The sequence below is a fragment of the Thamnophis sirtalis genome, unplaced genomic scaffold (genome assembly GCF_051295495.1).
Source record: "Thamnophis sirtalis isolate CommonGarterSnake01/CBP01778 unplaced genomic scaffold, rThaSir2_p1.2 scaffold_5, whole genome shotgun sequence".
NCBI lineage: Eukaryota > Metazoa > Chordata > Lepidosauria > Squamata > Natricidae > Thamnophis > Thamnophis sirtalis.
The window spans coordinates 121,309,474-121,324,503 of record NW_028261385.1 but is presented as its reverse complement, the minus strand read 5'-3'; the positions used below and the strand labels follow the sequence as shown (position 1 = coordinate 121,324,503).

The 15,030-nt window shown below is 36.5% G+C and overlaps 1 protein-coding gene across 8 annotated transcripts in view; it reads left to right on the top strand.

The window, feature by feature from the left end:
- Positions 1-15,030, top strand: part of WDPCP (WD repeat containing planar cell polarity effector) — a 151,258-nt gene that overhangs the window by 128,639 nt on the left and 7,589 nt on the right. For 6 of the 8 annotated variants that reach the window (XR_015696800.1, XM_087716805.1, XM_087716804.1 and 3 more), the window contains one exon: positions 9,231-9,384. The exons of the other annotated variants lie outside the window; for them this stretch is intronic. Coding sequence is in view for 5 of the 6 variants with exons in the window: in XM_087716805.1 (XP_087572931.1) it covers positions 9,231-9,384 (154 nt within the window). In the remaining variant the exon portion in view is untranslated. The remainder of the gene's footprint in view (positions 1-9,230; positions 9,385-15,030) is intronic. 8 annotated transcript variants of the gene reach the window in all.

The following is a 15,030-nucleotide window of genomic DNA, read 5'->3' as shown; positions in this document are numbered from 1 at the left end:
GTATCATATAGTATTAAATAATAATTACATCAGTTCCTCTTGTCAACAATGCCCAGAAGAATAAAAACCCATTATAGCTCTTCTGCTCTCCATGCACCTCTTTCTTCTACCTCTCTCCAACTTTCTATCTTCCCTCCATCATCCTTTCCTACTCTACTTCCCCTTCCTTTCTCCTTCTCCTCTCTCTACATTCCACTCCTCCTTATCCTCATCCTCCTCATCTTCCCCCCTTACCCTCTCTCCTATCCCTCTCTTCCCATCTTTCTTCTCCCTTCTGTTTCCCACTCCTCCTCTCATTGGTGTATTTCCACTTCATATCAATATGCTTAACATATCCTAGTTTTAAAGAAATTACAGCAGGCTTTTAAAAACATGGAATCTGTCATGATCTCTTTGGATGCCTCCTCAAATAAAATAATTTCCTGAACAAACATTTAGATATTAATGAAACTGAAAAAATAATTTACAAAAATTATAGTCCATAGTCAATATAGTGTATAAATAATGATTATCTTGGAATTCACTATGTACTCAAATTATGCTTCAAACTATACTTCAAATAAATATTTCCCTTTCTTAAATAGTCTATCTATCAGATTTGTTATGATTAAAAGTAAAAAAAAGTCACTATGAAATTTGCTGTCATCACATACTGTATACCTAAACATTATCTACCTGAAGAACAGATATTTTAAAGAATATGCTATTTATATGCTTTTTACCACTAACTTTCTCTTGCTTTCATTTTTGTTGTTTTTAGCTTACATGAATTGGATTTAGTGCATTCTAGGATATTATATTTTAATTGACAAATATATAAGAAGCAAAAAGAATTTAAATTTCCATTTTAGTTGCTTTATTCTAGATCTAAATTTGACTTACACACTGTATATTACATATTCAAATACACTCCTATCCTTTTTGCTAAAGAGTTATTGGCACAGGAAAATATTTCTAATGAGATAACATATTTTCATAAGAATATGCTTTATATTCTCATGTTTCAATGGTCACAGATTTTTTACTGGATCAAAAAGGCATTGTAATTTGCTGCAAGGTTAAATGTTAAGTTTCAGTCTTATGACTATGAATTATCAAATTAAATTCCCTTGCCCTGCTTAACTCCCTCGCTGCATGGCTTCACTATAATTGCTTTAGCCATTTGGTAATTTACTAACTACTCTTCCAAAGTGACTTTGTGAAGGACAAATCAAGAAAAAGCCTTGAGGGGTACAGGTGGTCAAGATGGTTTAACTAGAGTCATCTGTGAGGTCTTTATGCCTGCCCACATCCTGATAGTATATCTGGCAAGGCCTGCATTACTGACAAGCTGGAGATTGTGAATACTTGTAGGTGTTAGGTGTTTAAGTCTAAAATAGTTTGGAAGTAACAAGAAAGGTTGAGCATCTGGGTCAGATTTCAGTTACTTGTCAGTTAAATGTGTGCACTGGGCCATTAAAAATTTGGCCAGGCATATTTGACAGTTAGGTCTTTCATGTTCCTTTCAGAAAATAGCTGTAACATGAAAAAAAGAACTATGAAGCTTATATATATATTTAGAGGTCAAGACAACTAGGGAAATCCTTTCAAGTATCAGTTATGCTTATTGCCTATTAAGACTTTCATTTTGGAAACTCAAATATACAACTTTTAAAAAGATAATAACTTCTTTTGCGACTGTAAAAACTGCCTCTGGCTAAATGTCTTTGTTTCATCTACCTTTATGCCGCATATGTAATTACGATTTTTTCCCCATAATGCTCATATAGAGACTTCTAAATTTTGGGCATATGCTCTTGAGTGCAATGGGGGGGGGGGTCAAGTTAACCGCTTCTTATAATGAAAAATGTTGAGAAGTGTCTTCCTGTTCCATCATAAAGACTGATTTAAGCATAAACCTTGCTTAAATCTAAATTGAAGTGTACATTTTCTACATTTTCGGGACATCTCTTGGCCTACATGAAATAGGAATTATATGATTTCTAGGTGTTTTCTGAAGATTAATGAAGTAAGATGGGCTTTTTGCATTAGGAAAAGGGATAATTATGGAAACTAAACATGTTATATAAGGAATCAAGCTCCCAAGGGATGAGATTCATCAACTAAGATATTTATTCAAAGACCATTCCCTGGGAGATTATTCATGTGTCTCTGCAGAGAGAATCAAAATCTTCTAGATGAGAATGTCCAAATTATAAAAGATTTACCTTACTCGTATTCTTCTAATGCTACTATTATTGTCTTAACATAATCTACGATACAAATTTGAGGATAAACTCCACTAATTTACTTTATTCTGGATATGATTAGAGACCCAATATAATTAGCATATCAGAAAGAAAGAAAAACTAGTTGGAAAATATATTTCATCAATTATTTACTCTGGCTACCAGCATGGTGCTAATTATATTACTGTATATTTATTTGTATATTTATGTCCTTTGTATTCTGAGTGTAAAATCACAAAAAGATTTAACACAGAATCAGTAAATATGCCCTCTAATAAAAAGCCATAAATTGGATTAATGCAGAATAAACATTTAAAGGAGTATTAAAGAGAGATTCCAGTGTTTTTATTGGTGGATAAAGATTAGAATAGTAATCAATTGTATGCTCTTGAGAGGTATACCATAGCTGAAATTCCAGTATAAATAAACCACATCAATGGTTGCTGACTACCTCAGATTAACTGAGATGGTAATCCAGAGCAAAGCCTTGGCAAAGATTTTAAAAATCATGCAGACTCATAACATAACATAACTCTAACATAAAAACAGTTACTTTTTCAAGTCTTTCCCCCAAAAGTAAGGTTTCAAAATAAAAATCTACACCTGAATCCATAAAATCTTCAGGATAACCTCATCAGTAACATATTTTCATAGAATAGATATTGCTGGGAAACATAAGCTACAGTAAGCCATATCAAGACTGATTTGTCTTCTTATCAAATAAATAAGGCAAACTGCTCTGGAAGAAATTGAAAGCTTCAATAGATAGTCACCCTAAAGATAAAGCTATCCCCTGTACAGTCGTGTCTAACTCTAGGGGGTGATGCTCATTTCCATTTCTTAGCCAAGGGAGCCAGTGTTGTCTGAAGATGTTTCTGTGATCATGTGGCAAGCATGACATATGCCAAAGGCACACAGAATACTGTTACCTTCTCACCAAAGTAGTACCTATTAATCTATTTGCATGTGCAAGCTTTCAAACTATTGGCTGCAGCTGCGGAAGTAATGGGAGCTTATCCCGTTGTGTGGCGCTCAGGTCTCAAATCTGGGCTGTCAGTTTTTGAGCGGACAAGCTCAGCATCTTTTAACCACTGAGCCATTGCACCCTCTTACTCACTCTACTACATGCATTATATAAAGACACCTGTTTGAGGATGAGGTGCACTACAGCTGAGCATCTTTCAGACATAGTGATAACTAGCAAGGAGCGAATTCTGGCCCCATTACTCTTTAATTAATATAGAAATTCAGTTGCCAGTAAACTTATCAAGGGAAATTTTTATTTTCCTAAACTGGACAGCAGACCCATATCCATACTGCTCTATGCAGATGATACAGTTTTATTACAACAAACTAGATCTTGAAAGGATTGTAACAAATTTGGCTCATTTCTATAAAGAACATTAATTACAGATCAGTTATGAAAAAATAAAGGTTTTGTGTTTTGCAAGGGTTTTTAAAAAATTGTATTGCACCCTTGAATGTCCTAAAATAAAGTAGATTCCCCAATTCAAATATTTCAGTTTATGTTACGCTACTCTGAGAAGCATCATAAGCAGTCTGAATAGTTGCTTCAAACATGTAGAACAGTTCAGCAGCAATTCTTCCTTTCTTCTTCTCCAAAAGTGCCCAGTCAGACCAGTTCTCTTTTCTGAAGCCAAGGCACTATCCAGCTCATGTAATGGAACCCAATTAAGCACAGGTATTAATTATCAGATTTTGGAAAGGGTACAATCAAAATTTCTAAGAAAGCTATTCCAAGTGGTGAAATGCATGCTTACTGTGGGTGGAGGCAGGACTTTCAACAGTTGAAACAAGGACATGGCTCTGCCTGTTTAAATACTGGCTAAAGTTTTATTTCTAATCTCAAGGTCTGATGCATCTAATATTAATAGAATATATATGATAAATATATGTCTGGAAATTCCAAATTGGCACAACATTATTTAAACCTTTTTTCAAGAGAGGTGCTCATACTCTTGGATCAAGATCAGGTAGTAGCAGTGCTTAAGCATAGGATTCTTGATATAAAACTATGATCAGAATATAGTAATGTTTACTTAGAATACTGTAGGATAGTGAAGCAGTTGTTAAGTGAGTTTTGCCCCAATTTATGATGTTTCTTGCTAGAGCTGTTACGTGAACCACTGCAGATAAGTTATTATCACTAACTTAAATTTGTGCTTGTTAAGTGAATTTGGTTTCCCCATTGACTTTACCTGTCAGAAAGTCGCAAAAGGTGATCACATGACATCGGGACATTGCAACCATCATAAATATGAGTGATTTACCAAGCATCTGAATTTTGATCACATGACCGTGGAGATACAGTTGCAAGTGTGAAAATTGGTCATAAGTCACTTTTTTCAATGCCTTTGTAACTTCAAAAAATCACTAAATTAATGGTTGTAAGTTGACTACCAGAAATGTCTAGAAGTTCAGTGCGCATTCTGAGCTAACTTGCTTTTGTTTTATTTGCTGAATAAAGGAGAAGTATGGGGAATGTTCACATAGCTGCCAACCCATGAAAATCTCAGGCTTTCAGTTCTCATCCCAAGGGGTAATCAGGTAAAAATCAGGTCTTACAGTCTCATGGCCACAGCAGGCCATGAAATCATGGTACCAAATTTTGATAAGAACCTTGGGATTGGTATTGTTTGTGTGGAGCTTCTGTACAGAAACTAGCAAAGGACCGTTTAGGTAACCAAACATGGTTACTAATATAAAATTGGCCAGCCCTTATTGCTTATCCCCAGGCGGCATTGCTTTGGCATAGACTGTATAAGGTTTAAGGTATAACCCTTTGCACGTGATCTTTGGTGACAATGTGGTGTCAGGCTGCAACAATGGATTCAATCAGCTCCTGCTTGGTCTTTGGATGCTTCTTGCTTATTTGGTAACCAATCTTGGCCCACAAATTCCCAATTGATTTCAAATCCAGGCTGTGAGCTGGCCAATCCAGGAGTTGAACACCATGCTTCTTGTCATCCTGGAAGTAAAAGTCCTTCCCTGCAAATTCCTGAGGTGAATTAAGCATGATCTTTTCCAGGACTTCAACATACTGCTTGGAATTCATGATTTCCTGCACAATTTGTATCCGACCAATACCAGAAGCAGCAATACAGCCCCAGATCATCATGTGAAATGGATGCTTCACAGATGCTTCTCTCGGAGCAGTGGAGTTGTGATCTTGGTTTGAGGGGTAGTGAGATCTTGCCCCTGTCATGGTCGGACCACTTCCTACTGAGGCTTGACTTTTGGAGACCAATCCCCCGCTGTAGGGTCTGTTCAGATTGATAACACTGTGGTCAGGATTACTAGTATGAATCAGCATCCTGTCTCTCTGAATAAGTTTCTCTACAGAAAAAAAATGAGCAAGTACTCAAAGTTGAGATATTGAATAAGGAACAAAGATATTATGAACATCTTATCTTGACCTGTTTTTTACTTTGGCAAATGGATAAATTGGTAAATTCACATCGTTCTTCTCCCCCTAGAAGCGGGCAAAGATTTCCCAGGAACAATCTAGCCAATAATGTATTGCTCCTTCTACCAAAGTTGTTTGGAAGATTAAGCAATATTTGGCAGATGATATCAACAAACATAATTGTTAGTATTTCTAAGTTGTAAAACAGATTTTTCATAATAGATACCGTATTTTTCAGGGTACAAGACGCATCAGAGTATAAGACGCATCAAGATTTTGAAGAGCAATTTTTTTAAAAAAGTAGGTAGGTAGAGGGATAGAGAAGAAGAGAAAGAGAGAGAAAGACAGTAGATAGGTAGGGAGAGAGAGAGAGAGAGAGTAGATAGGTAAGTAGATAAAGGGATAGAGAGAGAGAAATAGAGAGAGAGAAAGAAATACAGTAGGGGGGAAAGTGTAGGTAGGTAGGTAGAGGGAGAGAGAGAGAGAGAGAATTACAGTAGATAGGTAGGGGGAGAGAGAGAGAAAGAGATACAGTAGGTAGGGAGGGAGGGAGATGTTTCCAGGTGTATTTATCCATGTGCTGGAGAAGGAAATTGCTGACAATCTGCAGCACCTAAGATTTTGTTTCTGCTAGCACAGCACTTGATCAATGTAATTTTCATCAATCAGTTAAAGAGCTTTCCAAAAGGAAAAAAAGGTTTTGTACTCTACAAACCTCCAAAATTGTCATATTTAGGAATAAACTCCTTCTCTTAGCTTTATATTTTCCCTTATAACAATTTCTAGTTGTCTGATTTTTTCCTAGTAAGTCTTTTGTCCTACTTCTCTGTTCCTGCCTTCTCACTTTTCTTTGTTTTGACACATTCATGTCCGTATAATTAAGACACAATTGCTATTTTTTTAAATTTTAGGTAGTATTGACAATTCTGTCTCTTCTCATCTCATTATTGTGAGGAGCAAATCTTTTAAAGTTTGCAATTATATATTACAGATAGTCCACAACTTACAACAGTTCATTTAGTGATCATTCAAAGTTACATGGCACTGAAAAAATGAATTATGACTATTTTTCATAGCTACAATCTTTGTAGCATTCCCATGAACATGTGATCAAAATTAAGATGCTTGGCAAAGGCTTCATACTTATGACCATTGCTGTCATGTGATCACCTTTTGCAATCTTCTGACAAGCAAAGTCAATGAGGAAGCCAGATTCACTTAACAACCAGTTACTAATTTAGCAATTGCAGTGATTCACTTAACAACTATGGCAAGAAAGGTCATAAAATGGGACAAAACATTTAAAATGTTTAACTTAACAACATAAATGTTGGGCCAGTTGTGGTCGTAAATTGAGGACTCCCTGTATTTCTCTAGTTTTGATACATCATCTGAATGGCCATTTTGAACCTTTTGGTTGTTGTTTCTGAAGGTGCTATTTTTGATTTGGGGCTCTGCCTGTGGATATTCTCTTTTTCATTCTTCCTTTCTACAGTATTAATTTTGTTTTCAACCAAATTCAGAAAATGTCCTTCCATCTTTCTGTCTAAAGTAGCAGATTTTAAGGCAAGGTGTTGGCATCAGTTGTGCAACTTTGTGTTAGTATTGAACAGAGAAGCTAAATTAAGAAATGTATCTTTCTAATTTGTTTTATTTCAAAATAAATGTTGAAAAAACATCACAATTTTCAGATGGCTGAAGGATAATAATGACCTTTGGTATTAAGCCATTGACAAACATCCAGGTTTACTTCTTATTCTGTTAAGGTAACAGTAACCTCTCCGACTTGCAAAAATAATCTTTCCATGGATATGACAAGCAGCTTTCTTTTCTGCTAATTGGGCCTAAGGAGGACTGAATGTCTTTTCATCTTGAAAAGTAAATGTGATTCCATTCCCCTCATGAGTCTTTAAGAAGAGAAAGTTCCAGTAATAGCTATTTTGAACAAGTAATAAACAAAATCTGGCTTAATGTCTCATTTGGGATATATCTGCAAAATAGATGTAAATACCACCACAGTTTGTAAGTTATATTTCTGAGTATATTGAATTTTACAAAATCAGCATGAGGTATTCTGATTAAATGTTTGTTTCAGCATTTTAAGGTTTATTCTTGCCTAAGAAGGTTTTGCATTATGAGTACTGTGTAAACATCAGATTATACAGAATTAACTGCATTTATCATGCAGAGTACAAAAGATATTTTAAAAAATGGTTTATCTTCACTTATCAAGTATGTTTTCATGCCAAAAAAGTTGTTTTATACAAGAGCAGCTGTTACTTTGTACATATTTAATGGTTCCTGTTAAGTATACTTGTCAATGATGCAATATTAAGATGCCAGTTTCATTCTTCTGTGTCACAATATACCTTTGAAATCAATTTCACTTTAGAAAGTAGAATGGAAACTTGAGAAAACAAATTGTTCCCCATTTCTGGGCACAGTGCCAACACAAAGAAGTGTATCTGCATTACCATGTGCTAAACTAAACATTGAAATTCTAAGACTTGTCAGATCCCCTGTTGATCAAATTGCATGTGGTAAGCTTTTTGTGAGAATAGGGGGCTGTTTTTTACAGATAGGCTAATGTTCATCAACAGATTAAAGGAGAAAAGTTTCATGCATCACCTCTTAGTATTAACTATATGTAATTCATTCGGATGGAAAATAAGGCAATGGGTCGCTTTATATCAGCAATTATAATTTCTACAATCTTAAATTCTAATTCTATTTTTAAAAAACTTATATAAGAAAAGAATAGATCATTTCCATTTTGAGAATTATTATTTTTTAGGTATTTTCATTACATTTAAGACACTGGCCTCAAATGACAGTGGTAGAACAGGAAACTTTGTCAGCTGAATTGCAAACAATTAAAAATCACAGTCCATTAGATTTGAACAGATTAATGATCTCTTAGCCTATAATCTTCGTTAACTGATAAAGTGGCACTCAGTCTCTTCATCTCAATTTCCACAATCATGTAAGGCTGCTAACTTTGTTTTTCCCCTCCATTTCTCCCTCTTCCACTCCCTAAATTTAAAGTCCTGTAATGGAAAACCCACTCTAAGCATCTGAGGAAGTGAGGTCCTGTTCGCAATAGCTTATGCCCTAATAATGTTAGCTAATCTTGAAGACGCTGGCATTTTCAATGTCTACAAACATCTGACATAATTTCACAGCTGCAGTGGCATCACTTTTTAGCTATCACTTCATAAACTTTTTCTTGAGAAATCACAAAGTCAGTGTTTTTATAGCAGTGCCACTGCTTTTTTTGGTAAAAGCTGCTAGCATTATATTCATATTGTCCCAGTTATAAATGTCAATTTGGTTTTCTAGACAGAATACTAATAGTTTGTATTTAATCCTTCTAGGAGTGAACACTTCCAGTGATATAGGTTTTACCACTGCACATAACCATCTGTGAAGTGACAATAACATCTAATAATTTCACACTGTATGTTTTTATGGATAGTAATAGGAGCCGCTTGAATAAAAGCAACTCCAATTGCTATTAAAGATTATTACTATTTTCTGGCAATAGAAGACACCAGTTTTATTTATTAAATCCATAGAGATTCCAAGACATAAAAACAAAGAAGATAATTTAAGAGAACCTGTTGTGGACCTGCGTATGACACCACAAGAACAGAAAGTTAAAGGCGGTCTCCCACCATGCACTACAAGTGATGATTTCCTCAAATATACGACATGCAACAACTCTACAAGGTAAAATGCTCAAAGCGGGCTACTATCAAAAGAGAAAAAAATGCAACTGCTCACCAATCAAATTTTAAAATCTAAATATCTGCAATATAATAGGAAGAACAGGTGTTGACTAATATAACTACGATGGATGATTTAATCATATTTGTAATGGCCACCTGCTTTTGATAACTGAGTGATATACAGTATTAAAGACAGAATGAACAATATACAGCAAAGAAAAAGTTCCTATCTAGAAATACCTTCTAATATATGGCATGCAACATTCCCACAAGGAAAGTGCCACCAATGTAGCCCAAGGCCTGGAGGAAGGTTTTAAGAGCCCACTTAGATGAAGTCAGAAGAACACTACAAATCTCTAGGAGTATGCTGTTCTAAAGAAGGCCTACTTCCTAAGTCCCACAAAATGACACTTTTTAATGAATGGAACCCAAAGTGTGTAATCTCTATTGTATTATATTGGACAGGCAAACAGGACAGAATAGGCAGATACAGATAGATGGTCTGACAGATATCTTAACTGACAATACATAGCAATATTTATATATTCTAATAGGGAGATGTTATAGGGAGATCCCTGTAGATACTTTAAATGATGCAATGATTCCTAATATAGCATTCAAAACTGTTATCCAGATTTTTTGCTGTGCTTTGGAAGAAACCTTACTTGTTTTCTAGGTTAGTGAATAATCATTTGTTTTAAGAAGCCTAGCATGCATTCATAAAGAGATATACATTGATTATTTCCATTATTATGTTTATCCTCATCATTAGTGAGTATAGATTATTCTACTGTGCAGGGACGTGCAGGCAGGGGAGGCAGGGCCTCACCACTGTCGTCATGAAAAGAAAAAAAATGTAAAAGGAAAAAGTGAGGTAGTTGCTGCCAGAGTCACAGTGGATGACTCTGCTTAGTGCTTAACTATTTAAAAAACCCTCTTAAAAAAGTGCCCTCTACAGGAGGAGGCAGGAGAACCACTTGCCTCATTTAGTCTATCCTTATGATCACTCGAGCAGAGTTGAGCCAAGGTGGCGCAGTGGTTAAAAAGCAGCACTGCAGGCTACTGCTAGATCAGCAGGTCAGCGGTTCAAATCTCACCGGCTCAGGGTTGACTCAGCCTTCCATCCTTCCGAGGTGGGTAAAATGAGGACCCAGATTGTTGGGGGCAATATGCTGACTCTCTGTAAACCGCTTAGAGAGGCCTGATAGGCCTATGAAGCGGTATATAAGTCTACTGCTATTGCTACTGCTATTAAGCAAGGGTTAAAAGAAAAATTTCTTATGTAGATGAGGCATGTGGTTCTCTCGCCTCCTCCTGTAGAGGGCACTTTTTTTAGAGGCTTTTTTAAACAGTTAAGCAGAGTCATCCATTGGGGACTCTGACAGCAGCTAATCCAGCCTGACCTCAGCAGCTCTTGCATTTTTCCTTTTACATTTTCATCATGGCAGGCAAGAGCAGAGTTGAAATCCTCTGTGATTGTGAAACAGCTGGAAAAGGTATGTGGGTCGGAGGGAGGGCAAGGAGTTCAAAATTAATGTAATTTGTAAGTAATTTTTTATTGTAAGTAATTTGTTTGTGTGTGTGTGTGTGTGTGTGTGTGTGCGTGTGTTTGTTTCTTCACTTCACTCAAACTCTCAATTTGAGAGAGAGTTTGTTTGAGAAGAGAGGGAAGAAGGAGAGGCAGGGAGGGCAGCTTGTTTGAGAAGAGAGGGGCAGCCTTGTTTGAGAAGAGAGGGGCAGCCCGCCAGCAGAGGTGGGTCTTTGAGATGAATGAGACCCTGTTGTCCCGCAGAGCCCGCTGCCACTTGAGCGGGGAGGAGGAGAAGAACGGTGAGGCCTTGTGCCGGCCAGCCGGCCAGGCAGGGAGTAGGTTGGGTGGGGGGTGGGTGGGCTGGCTGGCTATGGAGGGGGGATCATGGCAGCTCAGGTGGCCCCTGCTGCTGCCGCCAGCAGCTTGGGTGTCCCGGCTCCGTCCGAGCTGAAGAAAGCGAAGGTGCAGCAGCGGGATTGTTCATCGGAGGAGGAGGCGGAGTGTGGCGGTGGCGAGAAGCAGTCAGAAAGTGAAGGTCCGAATGCCCCGGCGCTGTGTCCACCATAGACTATGTTCGCCATAGTCCGCCTCTGTGTCTGACAGAGGGGTCTCGCATCTATGGCAGACACAGCGCCGGGTGTCTGAATGCCCTGCCACTGTGACTGACATAAGGCGGCTTTTGCCCGCTTGCCTCACCAGCCATAAACCTCATCGCACGTCACTGCTACTGTGTATTTGGTAATGTCAGTAGGACATAACTGACTTAAACCTATTATTTAGAGTAAACCTAGTTAATTTCATTGAAATATACTTTCAAGTAAATGTGTTTAAAACTATTGTACAGTTTTAAAAAGAAAATCTAACTAGATTTTAAAAAAAGAAAAATCTAAAAAAGAATTTAGCATTGATTGGCATACCTTTTTAGAAGATTCCCTTAAATAGCAGTTAGACTTATATACCACTTCATAAGGCTTTCAGCCCTCTCTAAGCGGTTTACAGAGTCAGCATATTGCCCCCAACAACAATCCGGGTCCTCATTTTACCCACCTCGGAAGGATGGAAGGCTGAGTCAACCCTGAGCCGGTGAGATTTGAACAGCCGAACTGCAGAACTGCAGTCAGCTGAAGTAGCCTGCAGTGCTGCATTTAACCACTGCGCCACCTTGGCTCTAAAATGAAATAAAAATCAGTTTCAAAGAATTATACAGTATATTATATTGTACATATTATTCACAACATTTCAGTTTTTCTAAAGAAAAGTGCATTATAGTCCATTATTATAATACAGCAGGGATTTTCTGCTCTAGATAGTTCCAAAGTTCTTCAACCTTTATTTTTACTTCTTTCATTACTGTGTTGAATACTGTAGCTGATGAGCTACAAGGGTCATCACAAGTGGTTAGTACTTCCATCTAAATAAATAAAAAAACTACCTAAAATGCTTTGTCCTCTAAAACTGGGATTATTGTTTTCTGAGGGAACAAACATTTAAAAAAGTTTCAAGTTTAATTCAAGTTTAATTTTATTTATAGGCCGCCCAATCCCAGAGGACTCCAGGCGGCTAGCCTCCACCCCTCCAACAGTTCTTTAACTGTTAAACTCTACTTGTGTACTGCCAACCATACCGTAATACAGATCTACAATCACTTTTTCCTCCCTTTCATTTTGAACTCTTAAAAAAAGCATCCAGTTATTACTGCAAGTACTTTAGAAGTAACATTTAAATTCCAAATTAAATACAAGTTTAAAGGGAACTCCCTGTAATAAATTTATATTGGCAAAAAGAATAATTGTCTACTGCTAAAAGACATAAAGATGAGAGACTGCATATGCATTGTTACAAAATATGCACGTGATCATAATATGCTAATGTTAAAGAATACTTGGTATATATTTCCACATTGTCAAGTTCCACCCCCTTTTAAATTGACATTAATACATATTTTTGCTCTTTAGAAGTTTCTGAAGAGATACCAGGAAAATGTAGTCAACAGAAAAGACTTGAGCTGCATTCCCAAAATTAACGAGGAACTAGTTGTGACTGAGCAGCTTTAAATTTCTGCTGCCAAATATTTTGATGAATCAGCTATAAAGATCCCTAATCTCTTTATAAAAGTGTTAATTTTTTCCCTACATTTCTATGCTTAGGTGGCTGAAATTGATCTTCTGGTGATTAAAATGCAGACTGCTTTTGAATACTTCGCTCTTGATCCATATTAGAGGACCAGGGTGAGGTGAGGTGAGGTGAAGTGTGCTGAGAGAAAGTGATTGGCCCAAAGTCACCCAGCCAGCTACCATGCCTAAGGTGGGACTAGAATTTAGTCTCCTAGTATAGCCATCAGGCCTTTAACCACTAGACCAAATTACTGACACCAATAAGATAAACTTATAAACAGTTATATCTGTTTATAATTGTTACTGAGCAATTGCTGAATAAACTGAAGTAACTATTATATTATTACTTCAGATTATTCAGCAATTGCTCAGTACAATTTACCCATTATAATCCTGATTTTCATGTCTAGTTATTCCTGCTCAAGAATTATTAAAAGTAACACAGTCTGTGTGTTACTTTAATTTACTTCAAGTGTATATGTAAAGAAACATGATTGTCTGGTCAAAACCCTCACCTTTCGATAAGTTGATTAGAAAGATAAAAAGATAGGTTACATTGTTGAAGAGAAAGTTGAATTTTGAGAAGCTATCTGGATTCTGTATATATGCTGCCAAATGTTTAAAATGTTTATTTCTTTGCAGGTCTAATATATTTTCCAGAGATCCTGTCTAACCATAGAAGACCAATACAGGACTTTTTTTTTTGCAGTAAACATTATATTACTAAAACTCCCTCAACTTTTCATTTGTAGGAATAAGGCTTTGTCCCAAAGGTGCTTTTTCAAAAGACAACTGGACTTTTTTCTTGAAGACATTTTGTTTCTCATCCAAGAAGCTGCTTCAGTTTTGGCTGAAGTCAGAACTGAAGAAGCTTCTTAGATGAGAAGCGAAACGTCTTCAAGGAAAAACAAAGGAAGTTCAATTGTCTTTTGAAAAAGTACCTTTGGGACAATCATGATTTGGATGACTGAGAATCTCTTTAGACTAATAAGATTTTGCAAATTTCTAATGTATATAAAAATATTTGAATACGTGTTTATGCAGGATACTCATAGAAAGATACATTTGGAATAAAATTAAAATTATACTGTTTCTGTCTAATTTCTCTCTTTCTGAGTTGCTACTCTTCTTTCCTCCTAATTTTTTTCAGCTATTTCAATGTGTAAATAACATTTAAGGTGTGCCAGAAAGATTGCCCTAGAAGTTCAATGCATGCCAAATAGTCACCATCAATCTTGATTCATAATAGAGTGAACAAACTACTTTATCTGGGTAATATCTACCCATTTTCACCTGCTTATATCCTTGGAAATGGATCAGTTTTTGGCATTAAAAATAAGTCCAACCTGGGAATCTTAGGTTTTGACAGAAATTGGTAAATGAAAGCTGGAAAAAGTTTCTAGAACTTTGAATACAAAATGCACCACAAAACCATTTATTTTACTTTATGTAACTTGCCTTAAAAAAATTTCGGACTTCCGGTTTGCGCGTTGAGCCATTTTTTGAGCTCCGAAGACTTCAGAGAATTCTTGAACTGTTTTTTGGCACAGTATTGCTGCTTGTGCTATTTGAAAACTTTAAAAAATAACCCTAAACAGATCTGTTGTCTTCTCCTACACCAGATTAATGATGGAATCACATAGTTATGAGAAGGAATAATTCATTTTTGGGGCCTGACTGTACAGGGCGGGGCATAACCTTTTCCTAGGGGGTCACAGCAACACTTGTAATAACAACACAAATAATTCATACACCATTCGAAAGCCCATCAAAAACTGAGTTTATTGACACGATTTAATAGTCAGTATGACCACCATTAGCCCTTCGAACAGCATTCAAACATGGATAAGAACACAACAAATCTTCAAACAGTTCCGTTCGATTTTCCAGATTTTTCAACACAGTTTCCAAATTCATTCTCAAAGTTTCAACCGAATATCGATTTTGACCTTGCTCCTGAATCATCAGAGCTTCCACTTCATCCTTAATTATGGCCCCAATG